Source organism: Miniopterus schreibersii (genome assembly GCF_964146895.1).
Source record: "Miniopterus schreibersii genome assembly, chromosome: 8".
Classification (NCBI taxonomy): Eukaryota; Metazoa; Chordata; class Mammalia; order Chiroptera; family Miniopteridae; genus Miniopterus; species Miniopterus schreibersii.
This window is the reverse complement of record NC_138109.1, coordinates 69,777,427-69,802,562: the sequence shown is the minus strand read 5'-3', so window position 1 is coordinate 69,802,562 and position 25,136 is coordinate 69,777,427. Positions and strand designations below refer to the sequence as shown.

Genomic DNA, 25,136 nt, shown 5'->3' with positions numbered 1-25,136 from the left:
AGTGAAGCATTTAAAAGTCCCTAGTCCATAGTAAATACTCAGTTACCTGTTATTATTTCATTTTCTTTCTCCCAGCAACCCCATCGGTAGCTTTCACTACCATCTTCACAAGTACAAGTGAGGTAACTGGTACCTGAAGAGGTTACAGAGGCCCAGGTGCCCCCCAACAGCGCTGGGGTTCTTCCCTCCCACCTGATTAATTTTGTTACTTAAGGGCATCTTCTTTCTCATAAATAACTTGGTTTCCTCCTGGAGGAGGTCATTTTAATCTTACAGAGCTGTGTAAAATGGTTAACGCTTTCTTTAGCCTTTAGAATCATGGAATGAAAATATCTAACCGCCGACTCCCCCTGCCCCCCTTTCCCGTCTGTCAGTAATCCATCAGTGACAGTCACTCCCAGCCCTCTGGAGAGCCAGTCCCATTGTTGCAGAGCCTGATGGTTAAACATCCTTCCTTCTATTGACCTGAACTCTCTGTCCATGCAGCTCCCACCCATGGGTCTTATTCTCTTTTTTCTGCAGCTATGCAAAGCCTCATGCCTCTAACATGCCTACTTTAGGGTTTTGGAGACAATGATCTGGCCTCCCCAAGTCTCCTCTCCTAGGCTGCACGTAGCCAGGTTCTCTCTCTGAAGTGAGTGGATACAGTGCTGGGCTGATTCCTGACCAGCTTGTTCAGTTTTATACTAATATAAATAGGGCTGGGGTGTTTTTTTGGGGGGGGAAGTATAGGAAAAAGAAGGAGCAGATCCTTGATCCCAGCCCCTCTTCTCAAAGAGTGGGCATCCTTAATCGTATTTCGTGAGTGTGGGCATCCTTTATTGTATTTCTCTGCCCTCACTTCTCATTTCCCAGCTTTGCTACAGGACAAGCAGAGCCCCAGGCATATGGGAAATGGAATACTTTTCTGCAGATGTGAGATGCCAGCACATCTGGCTGCCCAAGTTGGCATCTTCTGTGGAGAGAGAGAAAGATGAGAGAGAGAGAAAGCAGATATGTGCGGCTGGTGCAGATGTACGTGGCTGGCCATTCGGCTTGACCACTGCAGAACCATTCCACCTGGAGGTAACTGACAAAAAGGCCATTGTTGTCCCAGAACATACTCCCAAAGAGAGAGACGGCTGCCAACTTCTCCTGCCTGAAGCCATATCCACGTACGTCAACCGTGATTGGCTGGCAATGGTGGTGACAAAACTCAGGTGGGAAGAGACACAGAGCATCCATGCACTGCAAAAGTTTTCTGCGTTCAAAGCTTTATCCTTACAAATCAACCCCTTCCTGACCCTTCCTCTTCTAACAACACTTCAGTACTGCTTAGAATTCATGAATTCCGCTAAAGGTTTACCATAGCACGCATCCATCCCAGCCCTCTTGCCCTGGTCGTGAGAAGGAGAGGCAGTGAGGAGGGAGAGAGAGAGAAGTATGGAGGGGAGTGTGGGGTATGTCAAGGTGTCAAGCTGGCTGCATCCTTGCTCTAAGTCCACTCATCTATGCACACACTTTCTCCTAGGGATTTATTTCCTATATCAAGACCCTTGGCATCTCTCGCCAGATTATAGGAACTAGGCCTAAAGGAGAGGACATTCGGAGTATTTCACAGGTTAAGATTGTACAGAGTTCAGAAAATCAGGTGGATTGGCCAAATCTGCACCATAAGGTCTTTGAAGATGTGCAGCCACTGACTCACCCCCAAGAGGCTTACTCATTTATCCAGAAGCCAGAGCTGATGAAGGGGAGAGCTGAGACCCAGAGGTGAGGGTGATACAGAGAAAACTAGTTCTTGGTCAGGACGCTGAGCTCTAGCCCTAGGCCTTCATTTCCCAATCTGAGGGGCTTAGATTAAATCACCTGATCACTGTGTGCAAAAAGTGAGCTTCATTATGGTAAAAAGTAACTAAAAGAACGTGGGACTCTGTTGTCAAGTTTGCATTTTTGAAGCTACAAGGCTGTGAAATTCTTTGGCCATTTGAGGTAGCGAAAATGTGCTGGAAATTTAACTTCTTTGAAAAAACGTGGTCAAGTCCTCATGGAGTAAATAAGTAAGATATAAAACAACTTTAGCATGACAGTTTTAATAGCATTAAAAATTCATCACTCCAAGAATAATCCCACATTGGAAGTTGAGGGGGGCATAAATGTCAGGCAAAACAGTGTCAAGCTTTAAGGCAGAGTTTCTGTGTAAGAACACAAAATATTGTTCCTCCAAAAAAGTTTTCTCATTGATGCTGTTGGGCAGACTCTCCTAAGCATCAGTCAGCAAGTCATCTGGATATTTTGATCATAACTATTTCAACCAACCACCATTTGAGAAGTGTGGGCCTTGAGACATGAACATGATCAGCTGGATGCGCATTACTCTGCTCCTTATGTAGACCGTAGTCCCCCCTTATCCGCAGTTTTGCTTTCCATGGTTTCATTTATCCATAGTCAGCCACAGTCTGCAAATATAAGTGGAAAATCTCAGATATAAACAATGCGTAGGTTTTAAATAGACGCCGTTCTAATAGTGTGATAAAGTCTCACTCTGCCCTGCTCTCTCCTGCTCAGAACATAAATCATCCCTTCGTCTGGTGTATCCTACACTGTGGACACTGCCTGCCCATTAGTCACTGAGTAGCCGTCTCAGTTATCAGGTCTACTACAGAGGAATCACGGTGCTACATTCAAGTAGCTCTTATTTTACTTCATAATGGCCCCAGAGCCATAAGAGTAGTGATGCTGGCAATTGAGGTATGCCAAAGAGAAGCCACAAAGTGCTTCCTTTAGGTGAAAAGGTAAAAGTTCAGGACAAGATATTTTGGGAGAGAGGGAGCGAGAGAGACCACATTCATATAACTTTTATTACAATATATTATTATAATTGTTCCATTTTATTATTAGTTATTGTTGTTAACCTCTTACCGTGTCTAATTTATAAATTAAACTTTGTCATAGGTATGTATGTATAGGACAAAAACATAGTATATATAAGTTCCAGTACCACCCAAGGTTTTATTCACTAAGGGTCTAGAAACATCCCCACAGACAAGGGGGGACTGCTGTAGACTTAGGACAGGTGCAGATACCCAAGAAATGAACAAGGCCATCTACTCGGGTGTGTGGGGAATGAAAATGGTAGAACTTCTGCTTATTTTATATCATTATTTTTAAGTTGATTCTCCCTGTATTATAGTGTGCATGGTGTATTAGTGCAGGAGTGCTTGTATATAACTTCTAAATAAAGACATGGCGTATGTAGGCGCACATGCTTAGATTTTTATTGATGGAGTCCTCAAAAAGCTGAGTCCACTGGTCTGAGGATCCCTTCCAGTGAGCTCTAATCAGGGGAAATGTGCAGATCTCAGGACAGTTCGTCACCCTGCCAGAGTCCCCCCAAATGCAAGACTATGCTACTTTCACTCTAGCTGTCTTCTCAGGGCCCTTCAACCTGAACCCTAGTAAGCGGTCAGCCTAACTGTGATCTCAACCATCGGACTCACTTCTGGTTCCCTTCATTTACCAAGTCTTTCATTGCTACCCCCGCCAGTCATATTTAATCTACATGACTCCATTTTTATGTATTTGAAATCCAACTTACCACCCTAAAGAAATAATAATCATTTAAAAAATTAGACATGGAGCCATGCTTCTCAATGTTCATAGTTAGGGTGACCTGTCAGGGTGACCTCTTGGTCAGCCAGAGCGTCACCTCTGGCCCTTCCTTCTCCACTTCCAGTTTGAGACATTGATTGGCTGAAGAAGTGAAATCTCCCAGAGGATGGTGCTCAGGACCACTGGGAGTGGGGTTTTCAGGTACTGAAGAGAAGTGTGACGCAAAAAAGAAGTAATGCTTTTGTTTCTGAAACATCACAAAAGCTGAATCATTCTGTATGTCGCCAGGACTACTTATTTTAAATTTTTTTTATTGATTGACTTCAGAGAGAGAAAGGAAGGGAAGGAGAGAAGAAGAAACTTCTATTTGTTGCTCCACTTATTTATACATTCATTGGCTGATTCTTGTATGTGCCCTGACCAGGGATGGAACCCGCAGCCTCGGCGTATCAGGATGACACTCTAACCAACTGAGCTACCCCTGCCCAGCTAGGGCAGGATTACTTATTTTAAAAGAAAGGAATCAAGACTCTGAAACATGACCTGTTCATGGCTACTCGACAGCCAGTGCTCTCAGGCCTCCTCTTGGGGAGCAGCCAGCTGTTCAGACCCGGCTGACCCAGTCTCTCCACCTGCGCTCCTCTCCCTCAGCCCCTTCCAATACCCTCTGTAATGTTTAGATCAAACAGAGGGAGAAAAAGCCTGGGAAGGAAAACGAAACAGAAGGTGTCTTGAAGTGTATGTGTAGGAGTATGTAATCTAAATTAAGCTCAGTCTTCTAGGGCAGCCATAGCAAAGTACCACAGACTGAGTGGCTTACAAATCACAGTTCTGGAGGCTGAAAGTCCCTTGGCTTGGAGGTGCGTCACCCTGATCTCTGCCTGTAGCCTCACTTTTCCCTCTGTGTGTCTCTGTATGCAATTTCCCCCTTATAAGGACACCGAACATATCGGATCAGGGTCCACCATAATGACTTGTAACTCGGTTACCTCTGTAAGGATCCTCTTTCCAAACGGGTCACATTCTGAGGTACTGGAGATTAGGACTGCAACATAAGAATTTTGGGGAGACACAATTCAACTCATAGCATTTGGGGAAGTATAAAGTGAATCTACCTAAAAAGGGGGCCACAAGCCCAAATGTATGCCAGGGCCAGAGAGATGTCGAACTTCAGCGAAACAAGCAGCTCTAAGATTGTTGACAGGGAATGTGGAGAATTAGGGCAAAATGCAAAGTTTACCCCTTATCTGTTGGGGCTGTTACTTTTCACTTTCAGCCCCTTGTTGTTTTGTAGAAATGAAGGGCCAGTTCGTCACATGTTCTAAAGAAAAGTCTGGGTTTTTTAATGAAAATTACAAAATGTTTGAACATTGTAAAGAACGGGCAGAATATATTTATGGACTACATTCAGCCCAAGGGCCACACCCCTGCCTGGGCCCCCTGGTTTAACCTGTGAGCTGGAAGCCGTCGTGTTTCCTGTCTGGGGTACAAATCCTATGCGAGCGCCCTGCACGTGTAGGTGAGAGGAGACAGAGCTGTTTGCATGTACTGAATGTGAATGTGAGAGTGTGAGGCGTGTGTGCATCTGTAACAATTTGGAATTAACCTCTCGTAAGATCTAAATTAATTTGAACGTGTTTATATGGATCGATCGTTAAAGCAACATACCATATTCCTAAAAAGAATTTGAGTTTCAACTCTCTCTGTTTCGGGAATTTAGTCAGATGGTTTTCAGAATGTTTACAAATGACGCTACTGGAGAATACATTGGGTTGGCTGAAGAAGCTGGTTGAGATGGAAATAGGTGTCACTGCTGTCTTTTCCTTACTGCCCACAAGTCTGGGAATCAGACAGACTAGGGATTAAAGCACTTGGGTGATTGTTGATGGTTTGAATCTACACTTAAGGCCTGAAAACCAGCATTAAACACCATGTGATAGACCAGATGTGGGACCCTCCTTTAGGGGACAGCAAGTTTTCCCTCTTCTGTCCTCCTCACTACTCTCACTGCCATCACTTACGGCGCTGTTAAGGGTGTCGAATGAGATAGGGAAGGTGCACAGATAATAGCCTGGTCATCCCATGAAACCTAACATGGTATTCCTTCTTATTTAGAAATTAATGCTTTGCTAGAATGAAAGCGTATTCTAAATCTGTATTTTATGTTCCTAAGGAGTTCACACTAAAGTCACTCCAGGCAGTATATGAAATAATATGTACAGAGGGTTTTGTGCTGCTTTAAATCATAATGAAATGATCAAGGGAGAAAATTGAAATCCATTTTTATGCTCATAACACCGGAGATAAAATACAGTAATGCTGACTTCTCACTGTGGCTGGCATGCTGTCTATGGCCTCGGAAAGTCGGTGCTGAGTCTGACACCCCAGAGCCTCGTTCCAATGTGGCAAATGACATCTCCCCTGAAGATCTAAGGACTGGTGCTAAGTGTGCACTGGCATCTCCCAGGCTAGGTCATTTCTTCTGTCACAAAAGCACTTTCTAAAAATAGGACTACCAATCAAAGGCCCTGAATTCAATCCAACTTTGACTGACTGAGTGCACCCTGGACACTCATCACCGAGTCACCTAAAAGAAAGAAGAGACGAGAATAGACCTGGGAGAAGTTTAGAGTGGACCAGCCCTTGTCGTCACAGAGTGGCTTGCGGCTTAGAGGGACCTGAGAAACCTGGAGGAAGGGCACTTGGGTCTGCTCATCCTCACATCCCCAAAGCCTGGATGGGAAGCGCCCAGGCTGCTGGGTTTTTCCTGTGCATTCTGAGACCTCCCATGAACAAAATGAAATGAAATACTAGTGTCCAGGCCGAGAAAGAGGGATGGAACAAGTGAAATCAGAGCGAAATATGGCTTGAACGTAGTTATTGAGTCCTGCAGTATTCGAATAACAAGCACATCAGTTCTTCAGGTAGCTGGCTGCTTTCAGATCATTTGACATCTCCCATTACCTCGCTGCCCAAATAGAAAATCCCTTCTAAAAGCCCTTGAGGATTGCTGACATCTTCTGAAAGGGGCTGAGTTGAGTCAAGACCACAGCACTACCTGTCTGACAGAAAGTTAAAGACAACCACACATTTATTGTTTGTTTTTTTAAATGAAAGATGAGGAAGCTGTCCCGGTAAGGTCTGAGTGATGGCACGGAGGCTGAGCAGGGACCCACAGCCACGGGACATGGCTCAGAGCCTTCAGAGACATCCGTAGCCTCTCGCCCTCTCACCCCAGCCTCCAGCAGTTAAGAAATGCAGCGAGACTGAGTTCTTGACATCCTGTTACTGAGACAAGTTCCTGAGCCCGACAGCCTGTGTGTACAGCAAAGGAGTCACAGTTTGCAAGCCCCGCACTGATGTCAAGGAACAAAGCCTCGTGTAGTCAGGCACCCCCAGGGCTCTGTGTTTGTGACTTGCAGCTGCCCCCAGCCACCTGTGCATTTTTCAGTGACATAGTAAGTGTGGAGCACAAAGGAGCTGCTTCTTACCCGGCAGGAACAGAATCAATCTAGGCATTTAAAACTTGCGAAGGTGGTTCTGGTTTTTTTTTAAGTGCCATCATAGGGGAATAGGGAGTCTTACTTTGTTTTCTATTTCATAGCTTTTGTAAATGGCTCATTATCCCAGCAGCATTTCAACACTGGGTGCAGGGGGTGGAGAGGGTACAACTGTATCCAACTGCAGACTAAGCAAATAGACAAACCCTCCAAGGCTACTCTCTGGCCACATGTTAAGAGGCTCCTCTTGACCTGAAATCAGTAGATAAAGGGAGCCCTTTAGTTTTTCTGTGATTTTTCTCCTGGTCATTTTTGCAGTAATCTGCAATGACTTTCTCGTTTGTTGTTAATCTTAGCCCAAGGCGGGGGGGGGAGTCCTCTTCTTGGAATATTTGGCTAAGTAAACGAAAAATCAGCCTGTGTATGTTTAGAGATGTCCACTCAGGGTGATAGTCCCTGACATGGATTATCTAAGACTTGAGAGCCCTTTGCTGTTAACCAAATGCTCTCCCATCAGCGCCTCATCTGATGATCGTCACCAGAGCCCAGCAAGGTGGCTGCTATAAGGAATCCCATTTTGTATGTGAGGAACTGAGCTAGTGATCGTAGAGATGCATGGCAAAGAGAAATACATCTTCTAAATCTAAGACTTTTCTATTGTAGACAAACATGCTGAAAAAAATGTTTTGTTTAGTTTTTGTATTGAACAGAATTTCCCCCCCGGTACCCGTGGTTGGGCAGGGATCGTGTGGGGTGATGGAGTCTATACCAGTGGCTCAGGTTTGTGTGTGTAAACGTGCTCAAGGGAGAGATAAGCCATGGAAGGAAGAGGGAATAGGAAGTTTCCTTCCATCCTGAACTTAAGAGGGCTTTTTATTGCAGTTCAGTAACGCTATACTCAATGAGCAGGAAGAGCTGTAGTGCTCAACACTGAGGTCTGGGAGAAGCCAGGTGGCCCAGCATAGTGGTTCCCACAATGTCATCAGTGACATTAGCATCACCTAGAGCTTGTTAAAAATGCATATTTTCAGGCCCCACGCAGACTCCGAATCAGAACCTCTGAGTGTAAGGACCAGAAATCTGCATTTTTAGCAAGTGTGATTCTGATGCACACTAAAGTTTGAGAGAGCAGTGGTCTAGTCAAAAAAATCAATCAAAGACTGAGAAACTGGACCTCCTATTGAAAGTCCCATCCACCACGTACTAGCTGGGTTCCTGTCAAGCCTTCATTTCCACATCTGTCAGATGGACCTCCCACCCAAGGTCATCAAGAACACACAGGAGTAATTCTCCTGGTTGTAATGATAATGAACGCTATTCCTTCCCATTGTGAATTAGAGTGCTGTATTAGCTGGACTCTGATGAGCCAGGATAAATAGTGCTAGCTGCCCTATAGGAAAATCCTAAATTCCAGTGGGTTAAGGCATCAAGGTTTATTTTTCACTGGAGTAAAGCCTAATGTGAGTCAGATGGTTTTTATCCAGCATGTAGCCAGTAGAAACTTCTAGAACACGTGGTTCCAGCATCTCCATAGCAAGGAAGGGGTGGTGAAGGAGGCACACACATCACTCCTGCTCACAATCCATTAACCAGAACCAGGCTCGTGACCTAACTGCAGGGAAGGCTGGAAAAGGTGGAGGAGCCCTTGGAGTATTTGAGGAGCACAGAGTGTCTTAGCCACAGCTCCACTGAGCCCACGTTTGTAGTGCATCGTCTTATGTGATGGTTGTTCCAGTCATGGCTCCATATAAAAAGGACCATCACATCTGAAAAAGACTTGGTTAAAAGACTTTTCAGAAATTGTGGCATATACATGCAGAGGAATATTATTCAGCCTTAAAACAGAAGGAATCCTGCCATTTGCAACAACATGGATGAACCTGGAGGACGTTATGCTAAGTGAGATGAGCCAGACACAGAAAGACAAATATCACATGCTCTCACTTATATGTAGAACCTTAAAAAAAAAAGTCAAACTAAGTAACAAAGTAAAATGGTGATTACCAGAGGCTGGGGAGTGGGGGGCAAAGGTAAGAGATTGACCAAAAGACACAAACTTGTAGACATAAGGTGAGTAAGTTTTGGAGACCTCATATACAGCATGGTGACTGGTTAATAATGTATTACATACTTGAAATTTGCAAAGAGAGTAGGTCTCAAGTGTTCTCACCACACACACACTCACACACACAATGGTAACTATGGGAGGTGATGGATATGTGAATTAGCTTGATTGCAGTAATCATTTCACAATGCCTACATATATCAAAACATTATATTTTACACCTTAAATATAATTTTTTTATTTGTCAAAAATAAATAATAAAAATTTCAATTTAAAAATAAAAAACTTCACAACTAGCTGGAGGAAGGAGGCAGCCAGTTGGCAGTTGGAATGAGAAGTCTCACGGTTAATCCGAGAAGCACTGGAGTTGTCAGGGGTCTGTCTTGGGGCCACTACAGTACATGCCCGTGATCTGCATCGATGAATGAATTACTCCCGGGGTCCAGTTTAGTAAAGCAACTCATGGAAATTAAAACAACCCCAATTAGAGAAAAATGAGACCTGAAATAAACTCTGCTTCTGTTTAAAGGAAAAATTAGCTAAACTACAACAGGGAGATCCCAAAAGGAATGATGAACCCTGAGCTGAATGAGTTCGTTTTCTATGAGTTTAAGGTTAACTTCTCAGGGAAACAAGTCACTAAGGGAGATGATAGTACTCCAGCTTCAGCAAATTGGCTGTGTTGGAATATACTGATGAATAATCTACTGTGTGCGCAGCCCCGTACTAGGTGTCATTTAGAAGGTAGCTGACAATCATTTTAACAGGATAAAGACTAATTAATCAGGGTGTACTCATTGGTAAGTCTGGGTGCCAAGGACAAGGTCTGTCAGGAGAGTGCAGGTCCTTTGGAGCATGTTCTTTTATTGGCTTGAATTTATTGTAGACTATTTATTTCCACTTTTCCCCCCTTAAAATGTTCCCAAATGCATGGGGGTAGGACAGGACTCTTACCATCTGAACACTGACTAACCTAAACATTTGATTCAGGGTTTATTTTCTCTTAAGCGTACACATGAATGCGAACAACTGCGTTGTGAGTTCTCAGGCCATTTCCCTCGCAATGTACTCTTTCCTTTTTCTTTCCTACAATCTTTTGATCCTCGCATGAGGTCAGACAGTCGTGAGGATGTCTCATTTCCATCATACTTTATCCATGAAAGGGTTTCTTAAAGCCATGTACGAACTTAGCAGGAAGCAATGAATGAACCAGGAGCTAAACTCTATCCTAGGAAGGATACAAGTATTTTTCGAACTTTGGTTAAAAGGAAGTTTTGTTGAATGGCACACCACCTCAAAATCTGGCCTAATGCTCTAAAATTAGTATTCACAGGTTTTCCCCCCACTCTGGGCTTTGTGAGTCTCCACTATGGACTACTTGTGAGTCTCTTCACCACTTCACAAAATGTTCCTTCTGGACCTGGAAAAGTAATATGATTAGAGCACTTTAGAGCCTCCGTGGACACTCACCAGCACTGCCTCGAACACCTTTAATTTTGTAGATAAGCAAATTGAGCCCAAGGGGGCGAAGCTGCTAGCCAAGGTCACGTAGCTACCTGGCTACACTAGGAGTCGAAAACCTGTCCCCTGCCCCAGGCAGTGCTAAAAATTAATATCCCTTAAGAAAGGGAGACCTGTATTCTGGAAAAACAGTCCAGTTATTAGTTAGAAAGCATAACAAGTCATAGATCTTAGTTGGTTTTCTCAATTCACACCTGAAAGAAAAACGACTTAAAGCAGAAGTTTTGAGTTAAGTCTTTAAGGAACATTTTTAGTACTCAAAGGGCCCATGAAAAAGGAAACCTTGGATGTTCCCACGGGTTGGTTCTTTCCCGCTCCGTCCCACTGAGCTAAGAGAACATTTAAATTAAATGCCCAAGCGAGAAGTGTTTCCCCACCTTAACAGTAACGGTTCCTCACAGCTGAGAAAGTTTCATTAATAATTTCTAAAGCTGAGCAGGTACTTTGGTTTTTATAAAGCCGCAAAAATTGGACGTAATACTAAGTAGTCATTTTTAGAGAGGATATAAACAGGAAAAATCATCCAAAGATACGAAACCTAGAAAATTGCTTGTCCCTCTGATCCTCAAGGCAATTCCTTTGAAATATAAGTGAATACGCTTCTATTTTAGGAAGTGTGATCATGCAAATTTTATGTTCTGTGCCCATTGAATCATTAAAACAATACTTCTTCAAAGCGGGCAGCCTCGTTAGTTCCTTTGGGAAAAAATAGGCAGACAGATAAATAGCTCGTGCTGACTGCAGTCGGTGTGTTGAGCAGCTTTGTCTGCCTTAGATCCAGCCCTCCTTTCGACTGTTATCATTTTCTTTGTTTTGCTCATTTTTATGTTTTAACTTATCAAGCTCTCTCTTAAAAGATCCTAAGCCGGGTAATTGCGTCTCGCTACATATTAGAATGATACTGTGCTGGAGCTGTGCTCCCCAAATTTGATTGAACCAATGAACCTGCCTCCTGCACACTTCACCCCAAGAAGCCCAGTCCCTGTCCCCCACAAGGAACGCCCTCAGCATGGCCTCGGTAAGTGACATGGCTCTGCCTTCATATTCGTGGGCATTGAATGGTGGCTTCTGCCTGGAGCCTGCCATCAGCACAGCCGCCGTGCCCACCCGCCCTGCCCAGCCTGGGCTCTCCATCTCAGTGCTCTCTGCCCTCTCTCTTCACAGTCCTTAACCAACAGAGCCACTTGGGGCCATCGCCTGTGACATCTGACTCTCACCCCGTGGTCAACAAATAGTGCAACCGGGATATGCGCGCGCGTTTCCCATGAGGGAGCTGTAACGTCACATAATTTGGTCCAGTCAAAAATAAAATAAGCCTTTTTTCTCAAACAAGCTTATATATAAAGTCAGATTTAGACTACCTAAGAAATTTTTAAATTTGTCATACATTTACATCACGTGTTACAGGATATCTGTTTACTAATTTATTAATAATAGAATGCTGAAGTATGTAAAACTATATGGAACATTTTCGTAAACATCAAACAATTCTATACAAGTTTTCAAACTGCCTGTTTGCCAAGCCAACTTGATTTACGGGAGAAATTCTGATCTCCTTAATATACATCACAGTCATCCTCACGTGGCTCTGATGGCAGATCCTTAAGGCCATTGACCCTGTTAGAGGAAATAAATCCTTGTAAGGCCAATTAATAGATGAAGCAATAAATCCTGTTAAGAGAAGCAGGCTTCTTGCTGCTGTACATGAAGGAAGGAACTGCCAAACCCTGCAGCTCTCATCTGACTGTAGAGCCACCAAAAATCTAATCCACGTGTGGCCAAAGCATAAGCAAGGGACAGAGGCCGGAAGCCATAGAGAAGGACAGGAACTCAGCACAGGGAAGGTTGGTACGGAAAAAAAAAATTAAAAATGCTCAGCTGTTATCAGAATAGTGTGCCAGCTAACAAAAGCCCATGAGTGAGAGACGTGACATCTTCCAGATGTTTTATCCATCACGATGATGATGAAGAAGAGGAAGAGAGTAAGCTCATAGGCCTTCCTTCCTTTATTGCCACCCACAGTCCATAAACCAGACTGTACAGTGATTAAAGACCTGGTGGTGTCAGTCACCAGCATTGTTCCTGTGGCCTTCGGGCAGTGCTCATAGTTTTCATCTAATGTGTTGAAGGGCCCAGCACATGGCATCCTGCGTATGGGGTTAAGAACTACCCAGCACATGACGAAAGAACCGCCCCTTTCATTGCGCATTGAGCACCGGAATAATTCACATTGAGTAGCTGTGGCGGTTCTTGTTCCACTCCAGTGACTGATGCTTCAAGGACAGTTTTTAGGCACTAGTGCTTTCCCATGCCTGGTAATCTTTGAGCCGACCAATGATAGGAATCTGTTTCTCAGTGTGAGTCATGTAGATTACTGTGAGTTACATCTTCCATTAGAACCAAGAAAACAGTAGACTGCATATCTCTTTTTACATAAAGAAGTTGAAGATAGGTGGGAGATTCTCCGGTGCAATGGTTAAGAAAGGAGGTAAGTTCTGAACCAAGAGGACCTACCTCTTAGCTCCCCAAGGCCAGTAGGCTACCACATCTATCTCTAACTCTACACAGTTTTATTACATATATCATACTCATCTTTTCATTTCCACCTGCCTGGCACCTTATCTGGAAAATGTTCATCAGATATACCGTGAATCATATTGAATTGGAGTAAAATAACTACTAAATAAATGGTATACCCGTTTGTCTAAATTATGGCTCCTAACGCCTTCCCGATCTTTTCATTTCTGTAAGACAGAAAAGAAATCTCAATTCTTCCCGTTGTGTGTAAGATCAGCATCTTGCCCGCTCCATTTCTTTCCTAATGAATCAATGGTCTCCCCAACGTCGGTGACGTTAATAATGACTGAACCCCTTTCAGGTTATACACAATGTCTTCAAATTCTCCCACGCTCTGTCAGCTTACCTACTTGCCTCTGCCCAGCCCCAGCCAGCGGTGGAAGCGGCCTTCCCCACCTTTCTATAATACCATCTAGAGCCCTTGTTCTCCCTCTTCAGTGTGATGCGAATCTCCTGGAAGTTGCTGTCTGGTCGTCTCCTGTGTTAAAACAACACAGACAGCTCCACTCCCAGAATTCCTGATCCCGTGGGTCTAGAGTCCAAGAATTTGCATGGTTAGCGAGTTCCCAGACGATGCGATGCTGCTGGCCCAGGGACCACATTGAAGCACTGGTCTAAAGAGTGCTTCACAGTCCTGAATCCATGTTCAAATTACCTGGGAAGCTGTCAAAAATACATATCAGTGGCCAAGCTTGGCCCTACTATAGCCTGATTTAACTGGTCTAGAGTGTGGCCCAGCCAGCGGTATTTTTAAAGGTAACCTGGGTTATTCTAATGTGCTCCAGGATTGAGAACCCTCACGCAAAAACCATGGCAATGGCGGAGATCAGGAAAACAGACGAAAAGCTACAGAAGGAGGACCAGGGATAAGCGTGAAGTTACAACTGGATGATAGATTTTGTTCCCGCTGGACTAGTGAGGAGCGATAATTAGGGGAGTGCTAATGCACTGGTTCTGCCTCAGTCTCGGTCTTTCCCCTTGACCTCTTACCAGATCATATTAAACTTGTTGAAGACTAATGGAAGATTATTTTAAAATGCTTTGTGGCCCGGCCAGTGTGGCTCAGTTGGATGAGCATCATCCTGTGCACCAGGAGGTTGCTGGTTCGATTCCCTGTCAGGGCAAATGCCTGGGTTGCAGGTTCAGTCCCCAGTAGGGGGTGTGCAGGAGGCAGCCAGTCGGTTTCTCTCTCATCAATCTTTCTCTCTCTCTCTCTCCCTTTCTCTGAAATCAATAAAAACTTTTTTTGTTAATGCTTTGTGCTCCTAGGGAGAATGTTAGCTTTTACAGTAGAAACTCAGTAGAGCTATCTATTGGATAATTTTTTTAAAAAGAAAGAAAACAGAGGCTTTTAGTTTTTACGTTTTGGGGAGAGGGTAATGGCAAAAGATAAAACACTATATATTTTATGGCAGAACTTTATTATATCATTCTTGCTAATATTGTTTGTTCTTTTTTAAAAAATTCTTCTTGAAATGGGTATGTTCTTTGGTTAACTTCATTCGCTATTAACTCAGATACTCTTTCAAAGTGTGATCTTCCCGCTAATATTGGGTTTATGTCTCATAACCCTAACGACACTACCCGTATTCACTATGTAGGCTCTCAGTCTTTGTACTGTTGGGTTTCTTTTTAATGGTTTTGATGCCTAGCAACACGCAGTCCCACTGTGATTCCCAAATTGATTTCAACTCAACATGACCAGCAGTACTTTAATGTTTTCCCTGGTTATAACCTCACAGTACTTTTATCTCATATCGTATTATGCCTTATTATAATTATATTATCTTCTAATACCTCAGGGCCTCACACTGGGGCCACAGCCTCTGGTAAATAAATCCCAAAGCATTTCTCTCTTAAGTGTAACCTGTTTATCTATTTGAGATAAGAGACTTTTTTCAAGTTATCAAAAATAATATTTCATGTTTCATACTTAATTTTAAAGGAGACTTTCATATCTCATTCTTATTCAGTCCTCTCAACACTCCTGGGCAGCAAGCAGGCTAGGCTGCTGTTATGGCCACTTGTCACGCAGTGACATTCGGGCACAGGGAGGTAAAGCCAGGTAGTGTACCCAAGCAACCTTCTGATTAATGGTGGAGGCAGGGCTCTGGATCCCAATTCGTTTTCCCTCTGAGCTCCTTCCTATGCAATAGCCAGGCTATTTGTTTGTAGCTTGAGGAAAATGGTGATGAGAGGAAAATTGAAAATTATTGACTGCAGTACCTGGAAAGAGTTGGGTACATGGATCAATAATTTTTAGAGTTGTGCTGCCTGGTTCACAGAGAAAGGAGGTAGAAGGGCATAGTAACTGAGGAGCGAGAGCAAAGCCGCTCTTCAGCCTGCCCAGAGGAACCCCCCCTCTGCGGTGGCAGGGGCGCCCTCACGCCCAGGGTTCTAGTCATACCCGGGAGCTTAGCTTCTGGGTTCAAGTATTATGAAGTTATTTAATTATCAAAAATCTCTGGAGCCCTTCGTGGGAGCCAGGTGCTGTACTACATCTGGAAACACAGAGATAAATAAGACGTCATTTGTGCCTTCGGGGCATTTGCGGCCCGGTGGAGATCTCCGTGACAGGAATAATGCGTGAGGCCGTGAGCAAGGCGGGAACGCAGCAGAGGGAGCTGCTGGTGTGTCTGGTGGACCCAGAGGCGGCAGTGCAGCTTCCCTGAAACACGGGCGTGCGACCAGGTTTCCTTGATCTCAAGGTGCGGGAAGTATGGGGGCCGCGTTGCAGGCGCTGCAGGGCGTGGGGAGGAGGCGCTGAAACTGGACTCTTAGTGCGTCAGGCCCTGCAGGCCGTTAGCAGAGAAACGAAGCAATCTAGCTACGTATGGCCTTCCCCCGCCCCCTCCTGGCCCGTTCTTGGCACCAAAATTCTAGGGAGTCTGAGAGAGACTGGCCCCCAGATCCCTCTTCTCCACTGCCCAGAGGTGGAAAGGCCGAGGCTCAGAGAGGAGTCCCAGCTCGTCCAAGGTCCCACACCTGGTCACTGGCATGCGCAGCCCTGTCCCTGGAGTCACCCTGAAGGCGAGGGCACCTCTGGGGCTTCCATCATACATGAAACCTGCAGGTGGGAAAAGAAGACGGGAGGCCTCTGGAAACCTTGGAAAGAGGTCCGAGAAGTAGCTGTTAGTCAAAGCTGCCTGGCTTGGGCAGCTCACAGTGGGTCGGATCCAAAACTACCTGGATGGGTGAGAAGAAAGATAGATTCGTTCATGTGGGGCCCTTCAAGCCTGACAGCCTGTAGGAGTATAAGGTGGCAGCCGGGAAGATGGCCTGGAACTCAAAATGACGACTGAAGGTACAGATTTTGGAGTCACCTGCATCTGGATGCTACCAGAAGTCATGCTTGTTGCTGAGATCATCCAAGGAGCATGTGTGGCATTAGAACTGGTAGGATCTGGATTAAACAATTACTAAATGAGCACCTATTATGTTCTCCATGGCCTCATAGGATCTGGTGATGTAGTGATGACCAAGGCCAGACAGAAATGCCCCGGTTCTCATGGAACTGACAGGCTCTTGGGAAGATGCTGAAGGAGATGGAGGGGAGAAAATTCAGCACTTCTCCCCACGCTCGGGTCTACTTGCGTTTCCCACCAAGGGCATCTATGGGGAAACCCTTCCTCCTGCCTTAGGAGACAAGACCTTGTTTCCTCCTATTCCCTATGAGTACCTTCGCATTTCCTCTTTCCATCTGTCTGAAAAGGCAATGAGTGATCTCCCTCTGGGGCTGAGATGCAGAAAACCCAAGTTAATTCTGCTTTTTATTTTTCCTGAAATGCAGACACAGCTTCAGAGATCCCAACTTTAAAATCAGGGCTCTCAAAACAGTAAGCAGTTGTAAAGGCTAACGGAAGCTGTGACCTTGTTCAGAAGCCTGCAGGCGGCTTACTAGCGCATGGAGCAGAACAAATTCCTCAGGCCTCCAAGACTCCGATCAGCAAAACCTGCAAGGGTTTTGTCACTTCTTGGGGAGCTGCTATAATGCACAGAGACAGCTCCCCCCTGCTTTGCATGTAGTTAAAGCATCTCACTACCACATTCTCTAGCATTCTCCTTTTTCCAAGGCCAGAACCGAAGTGCTGTTTGTTTACTTGTTTGTGGTTACTGGTGTAGATAAGAGTTGTTAAGACTGATAACAAGATCCATTCTCAAATGCTGAACGAAAATGGAAGTCTCATAGATGGTGATTGGTGGCATGTGGCATTTAAATGGAAACTCTGTGATTTTTCAGATCACAGTAAATGGAAATCATTCAACTGTGGTCCATGGTGAAGAAGAAATCATCTGAGCCATGGAAGCAGTTTTGCTGCTCAGAGATAGTTCATAAACCAGGGTCACATATGTAATAACAAAGCTGTTTAAATAGATCACTGGAAAGTACATTAAATGTTTACTTTTGGATTTATTTCATATAGATGTGTTGGCTTCGTTTTATATAAATGTTTAATTCCCATAAAGGTTTCCCTTGCCACCTGGCATATAAATAGTCATGTCTAAATATATAGTCAGGGGAAAGCTTTTTTATCTAATATTAGCTTAAATCAGATGCAATTACTTGAATCTATTAGCCTTCAGAAGATATCTCTACTTTTATTCTTGGAGTTTTTGGCTCCTTGGAATTATAAAGTTAACACTTCGTTAATACAGTAACTGTGCCGTTACTCAGCTTTCCTTTAACCAATACTTCTGCACCGCGTGGGTCTTACAAGGAACCCAGCACGTGGCCGCTTTACCTGCTGAAGGTGGCGGGCTGCCCTGGGTGTTCCCCTTAAGATTCTGATGATTAGAGCTCTGAAGCTAGAGCTTTATCCCCTCGGTCTGTGAACTTGGTTCTGTTCAAAGACACATCCCTCAAAGAAAGGTAATATTTTCAGCTAACGTAAGTCGTCTTTATTATAGTCCAACTTGAAAGAGTGAGAGCCATCAATTGGGAACTCCTTTATTAATTCCAATACCCACACATGCAGACCTGCCTTCAGCGCCCTCCCCTCCTTTCTCCTGTTAAAGCAAAGGGCTGCCTGCCCTCCAAGCAAAAGATAAGGCCTTCTCTGGCCCTGGGATCCCAACCCCTCCTGCCTTCTCAGGGCTCCTGCACTATCGGATGAGACCTCTCCCTCCTTATGTATGTAGTTTCCCACCACCACCACCACTTAATCTGAATTCTCTCCATTAAATGTGTTCAGTCTTCTCCCATTAAACAATAAAAGCCTCCTGCATACTTGTGCCCTTTTTCTCACCTCTGTTCTCAACCGACTGCCGCTGGTCTCTGTCCCCATCACCTTCTGAAAGAGCTCTAGGTGAGGCTGCTAATAACCTACCTGGTGCTAAACCTAGTGGGCATTTTTCCAGGCCTCATCAGACCTTTGAGCAGCACTCAGCACTCTGTTGACAACGCCCATCTCTTCCTTTGCTTCCAGAAAGACGGGACAGTCATCATGGTGTGACAGTCTAGTTTTTATCCTGCCTCCATGCACTGCCTCTCTTCTAACTCCCTGGCAGGTTTGTCTTCCATAGCCTTAGCATTAAATATTGGAATTCTATAAGGTGCCATCTTAAGCCCCCTCCTCTTCTCATTCTATGTTGTTCTCTTCACACTTCTGGCTTCAAATATTATCTCTATTGCAGGCTTGTTACAAGTTTCTATCACTGGCCTAGACTTCTGTCCACTGAGCTCAGTAGCTCCAGCTGCCTACGTGCCATCTCCACTCTGCTATCACGAAAGTTTTCTGATTCAACACATCCAAACTCAAACTCATGCGTTTCTCCTACCCTTCCCCTGTTTCCCCCCCAGGTGCCCTGGCTCCCTCCCACTGTGTGGGCCACGCGGCCTGGCCCTTGCTTTGTTTCCTGCCATACTTCTTCCCCTGCTCTCTCCACCCCAGCAACCTGGCGTCCTCCATCCTCAGGTCTGGGCACAGTGTCATTTCCTCTGGGAAGCTTTTCCTGATGACATAATTTGGTCAGATCCCAGTATCACTGCCCCAGGTGACTCACCATGGGAGCCCTTCTTACAGTTCCATCTTACAGTTAGTTGTGTGGCTGCGTGGTTACTGACTGTCTCCCCCGGCCCTTCCAGTCTTTAAGTTCCAGAAGGGCAGGACCTGATCTGTCTGGACTCATCAGTGGTACCCCACTCCCTGTCACAGAGCCTGGCCCTGAGCTGGCACTCAAATGATTTGTGAAATGAAAGAATGTTTACATTTGAATATGGCTGAGTATATAGCATTTGATTTTAAGAACAGGTCTGGACAGGATTGAGATAAAGCAGATGACATCATTCTGGGGACTTGAGAGGGGAAGGGTCCAGGAGGTACTTCCATGTGTGTACTGATCTGGCCAACCCTCCAGAGGGCCAAGCTGAGGTGCTGTGAGAATCTGTAGTGCCTTCTAAACTGCCATGAAAGTCTAAATCATCTCCAACTTCTTTATCATTTTGAGGACATTTCATTTATTATCGAGCTCCTGAAAATTGTGGATGCAATTTTAACATGCAAATTTTAATCACTTTCGTGCACCTCTAAGCTGTGAGCTCCTTAAGAACTGTCAGTGTTCAGTCCTCAATAGGGCTCTTATTGAATAGATTGGTGGATGAAGGAAGGAAAACAAAAGTTAGGATTCTTGTGACTTCGCAATCTCATCCAGGGCTCTCAAACTCAGAAGCCACAGGGGCCAGGGATGATTGGGAAGGAAGAATCAGGACAGAGAGCACTGTACTCACGCATTCTGTCTGAGAGTGCTAGTGACTGGGCTGCAGGGAGCACACACCCTATCTGAAGGCATTCAGGTGGAAAATGCTAGCATCTGAGTGTGCCAAGGAGAATTTGTAGAGTCAGACCCACCCCAGCAGAGATCAGTTACAACTTCTGACTAGTTAAGGTATTATGGTTGTGGTAGACAGAATATCGGCACCCTCCCAAAAGATATCCATGCCGTAATCCCCAAACCTATGAACAAGTAACTTTTGATGACAAAAGGGATGTTTCGACTGTTACTAAGTTAAGGATTTTGAGATGAGATTAGTCTGTATAACCTGCCTGGGTGGGCCCAATGTAATCACAAGGTTCTTGTAAGAGAAGGCAGGAGAGTCGAAGTCAGAGAGAGGTTGAAGGTGCTGGACTGCTAGTTTGGAAAAGGTACAAGGAAATGTAGGAAGCCTCTCCAAGATCACACTCCAGTTAACTCTTGATTTTAACCCAATGAAATGCATTTTGGACTTCTGACTACCAGAACTGTAAGATAATAAATGTGTTATTTTAGCCACTAAATTTGTGCTAATTTGTTACAGCAGCAATAGGGAACTAATACACTGGTTGAGAGTATTTAGACTATAGAGACAGAATGCCTGGATTTAAGTCCTGGCTCTGTCATGTACCAACCGTGTGACCTGGGGCAAGGTATACAACTTTCTGTGCCTCAGTTTCTCCGTTTGTACAATGGAAATGATAGTACATACTACCTCAAAGGGCTGCTATGAAGATTAAGTCAATTCACACACATACAGTTCTTAGAACCATGCCTGCACATTTTAGGCATCAAATCAGCATTAGCTTATAAATTACTATTTATTATTTGCAGAAAAAGACCATAGTCCCAGCAGGGTTTAAAACTTTGTCCAAGGAAAATAGGCTTAGAGCAGAGCCAGAACTAGAATCCAGACTCCCTAACCCCTGTGCTGTTTAGTGCTTTGTCATTACAATGCCACAATATCATTTTCCTACCAATTCTCATTTTCAAAGTCAAAACAAATTATAGCACATTTTATTGCTGCGGTTAGCCTTGAGGTCCTCAGACTCTTTCAAGAGCAATGAAACATAAAGGTCTTCATTAGAAATCATGTGTGTTTAACTAAAAGCCCACCTGGTTAATAACAGAATTTTCTCTGGTTATAGTTGAATCACTTGTTGTTTTGTCCCCTCCAAACATAACCCATAAGAAAAACAAAAACTCAGGCAGAACCAGGCAGTGTGTCTGGTAATGGAGCAGATGGGCTGGTCAGCACAAGCCAGTGGGCAAATTTTACAAACATTTCTGGGCATAAGACACCAAAATAGTGTCCCAACCTCCAAGATGCAAGCCCTGCCTCGAATCTAGAGGGCTTGTTCAAAACATTCTCCCAAAGCCCTAGCTTCATTTAACACCTGGGTTTTACCAAATGGTCTCATCAAGGTAGCTATCCCCATAAAAAAAAGCAAGTATTCTTGGGGAAGATAAATTAAGCGATGCGGCAGGGCCTCTAAGCTCATTCTGAGTGGAGCCAGTGTCTGCATTCCAGACCTGTGACACCAGTTTGCTCGGTTGTGTGATCTCCAGTTTCCTCCTACAGTACGAGAAAGCTGGTTTAGAAAGGACTTCAAGACTGCTGAGTCCAAATTTAGAACCTCTGCTGTTGTGAATTTCCAAATGTGCAGCTATAAACTTCAGATATTTTGGAATACAGTATCTAGCAGTTTCCAGGGTGCTGACCAAAAATTCTCTCTCTGGCGGTGAAGCCCATTCCTAGCTGTGTACAGCATGTGGTGATGATACTGGGGCCCAGCGCAATACAGAGAACTGCAAGTGACAATAAGCATTGAATGTAAAATATTTACACTTACATCCCGGTCTCTCTTCAGGTTCCATGATGTAAAGATCTTACACTACACACACTAGTTGCCAATACTTGGGAGGGGCCAGACCTCTACCACCAGGAGAGCACTTGCTCCTTTCTACCATGGGTCCCCTTGGAAGACTTTGAGAAGCCTCCAACTCGTTCCACAGTTATCTGACCCACCTCGTCCCAAATGGGTGATGCAGAATGCAGGATAATTGCAGCGCTGTTAGATAATTTCCAAGAGCTTCAAAAACGCAAATGCCTCTGAAGGCTGAGGCCCAGTGTGTTTGCATTGACCATTCCTGGAACTTCACACTGGCGTACAAGCATGTAGTTCGCCCCTTTGGTGCCCTTCCGCCACTGCAGGGTGTCCGCCCATTGTCTGTCCCCAGCCCCCCGCTGTTGCATCATAGCAGGTTCACTGCCTTACTGTCTTTCTCTAGTTATGGCTAAATTATGTGCCCGGCAACAGGAGTGTCACCTCTGTTCTTGTTCATTTGTCATTCCCCGTCTAATGAGGCTGGTTGGTGATGGGTGGGGACAGAAGAAGAGCAGCTATTGTTCTTTCCAGACAGACAAGCTCCTTGCATCTCCCTGGGGCCACGGGCCTCTTTATATTCTAACCGGGTCTGCAGCAACAGGGCAGGAAGCAAGCTCTGGCCTCGGGGCTGGGAGAGAAAGGCAGAGGCCAAGGTCCAAAGTTGGGAGGCCACAAGGAAAGAAAGGGACTTCTGTGGAGAGAAGTCCCTTGCCCGAGGCACTGGAGGAGCAGGCTGGGGAGGGGCCTGCAGAGGAAGGGGGAGGGTCCGCTGGTGCCGTGACGTGTGGCGCCTTCCCTGGGGTTGAAATTGAGGAACTGAGGTGGTGAGAGTCAGTCCCTCAGAGCCCAGGATGGAACAAGAACTCCAGCCACCAGCTCTGTCTGCTGCGTCTACCAGGGCCGGAGAGATTAATGACCCAAGGAGGGTATGATATGGTCCAAAAACTTTTCCTGGACTTTTTCCGCAGGCGGCTGAGCCAGAGGCCAACTGCAGAGGAGTTGGAGCAGAGGAACATTTTGAAACGTAAGTGACGAAGCCCTTGGCAACCCCTGATGTCTCTGTGGTGGCTTTAGTTATGATTTAGTCTGGGCCACAAGGTCTGTCCCTTGTGCCTGCATGGAAATGGTTGAGAAGGTGTGTGATGGCTGAGGCTACGTCCCTGTGTCAGGACATCCAAGGCTGGCAGCCCACCGAGGGCAGATCCTGAGCCACATGGCTCTAGGAGCTCACAGGCGCCACCTTCCCTGTGGTGGGCTGTAAATCAGAGAGAGGCTGAGAATGTACTGTGAGAGTGCTTGTCACTAAACTGGAATTGGCTTGAAAACTGCAAATTCTGCATTGAAGGCAAAAATAAAGCAAATGGCCATTTGAAACCCAGGACTAAACACTGTGACTTCCCATTGCATCTGGCTGCTGTTGATCAAATTTCCCTCCCTCTGAACGCTAAATGTGAAGTCTAGGGGAGCATTTCCAAGGAAAAATGCTCTGTGATCATCTCTCAGGACCCCCCACCCTGCCCCAGCTGGCTGCTGGTGTGCCTGCCCAGTGCTCTTGATCAAGAAAAACTCACTGTCACTGTGGCTGTGGACAGAAAAAATAGATGAGCCCTTGTTCGGTTTAGGACACAGAGATATTTGAATATGTACAGAGAATCCAGTTGGTGCTTAAAATATCTAAAAGAAATCAAGCAGCTCGTGGACACCAGTGCACCTCAATTTTGGGGAAGAAATTGAATAATTAAAACTAAAACCTCTGCTCATATTCTGCTCAGTCATTACTACCACTCTCACCAACACGTTCCTCAAGGTGGTGAATAATATTTTTCGTTTAATTCCCTACCCTTTGTCCTCACATGCACACCCCTTTCTAATTTTTCTCCAGAAAAGGGAACTAGATGCTGTGCAGAATTTCACAGAAATGCTATGCTATGCACGTGTGCGTGCGTTCACACCCATCACGTGAAACCTCAGTGTGCGTGGGTGGCTAGTTCCACTGAGACTAAACTGAAATCTTCTAGGTTTTACTTTTCTCCCCTTCCTCATTGTGGTCTTGTGACCTGGTCAGCGTGGAATAGTTTACCGAGGGTGAGCTGTCGAATTTCCCGGGGAAGGCGGGGGGGTAGGGGGTGGCAGCCCCTCCAGAGCGCCCAGCTGTGCCTGGCCGGCCACTGCCTCCGCACCGATCGGTGGCTGCTATTCTTAGCATTGGCCTTCCGCAGTCTTGAGTGCACCTCACATGCTTCCTAGGTCTCTAGGAATTTATGTACATATTTTTAACCAAGGGACGCCCATTTAAGTCTGTAAGCTGATCATGCTGTCATCAGAGTTAGAACTTTCTCAGGTGATCTCCATGGTCAAGGAAGCACTTGGCCTGAGTGATGTCTCTGCCCCAACCTGGCCCTGATCTGCGATAAACTTTCCTTTGTTGGAGAGAAAGAAAAACAAAAACGTCCCTGTTTATTCCTAAAATCACAAATCAGGGAAACGTGCCTCCTTCTCCCTCTGCCTCCCCACCCCCACACACAGGCCTAACAAGGATCTGCTGCATTCTGAGGGAGTCTCTGTACGTGGGGCCTCCGCCCCGACTCCTAAACTCAAAGAAGCTGGAAACTTCAGGTTTCAGACAAGTTCTCTCAGCAAAGGCGAGAGTTTTGGAAAGAAAGGGGTCAACTCCCCAGCTCACCTCTGGCTTTCTGCAGGCACAAGCTCCCACTCCCTGCTTACCCTACCCCTGGGAGGTCACGGGCTGGCCCCTTGCATTGGGTCTCTATCGCCATCCAGAAAAATACTCACATCTTAGAGACAGTTACTCATGCCGAGTAAGCCTGGGGGGCTTAGATTCAGGAGACTAAAGCCCTTAAAAGATTGTTCCCCTGCTTCCTTCTAGTTCCTCCTGCTTGTCCTGTTCAAAAGCTGCAAATTAAAGAACTACTAGGCCAGATTCAAACAGCTTGATCATTTCAGTTCTAAAACTTTGAAAGAAACTTTTCAGAAAGAAACTCATTTTTCCTTTTGGCTTTTATTTCCCCCCTGCATTTTGGAACATTGTTTTCCTAACTATGTGTTTCTCCCCCCTCCCCCCCCCCCAAATCTGATTGTAAAACAAGAAATTTTTAGTGGAATAAGAAAGCACCCATAAACAAATCCTTCTAAAGCTTACTTTCTGAGTTTCAGTCATTCGAGGAACCACCTCTCTGAGCATGCTGGGAAGGCACACAGAGACGTCAAGCTCTTCGGTGGAGC

The 25,136-nt window shown here is 45.2% G+C and overlaps 1 protein-coding gene across 7 annotated transcripts in view; it reads left to right on the top strand.

The window, feature by feature from the left end:
- The window catches only part of PHACTR1 (phosphatase and actin regulator 1), a 458,770-nt gene that overhangs the window by 419,918 nt on the left and 13,716 nt on the right, over nt 1–25,136 (top strand). For all 7 annotated transcript variants that reach the window (XM_081143827.1, XM_081143829.1, XM_081143828.1 and 4 more), the window contains one exon: nt 22,862–22,917. In XM_081143827.1, coding sequence (XP_080999953.1) covers nt 22,862–22,917 — 56 coding nt within the window. The remainder of the gene's footprint in view (nt 1–22,861; nt 22,918–25,136) is intronic.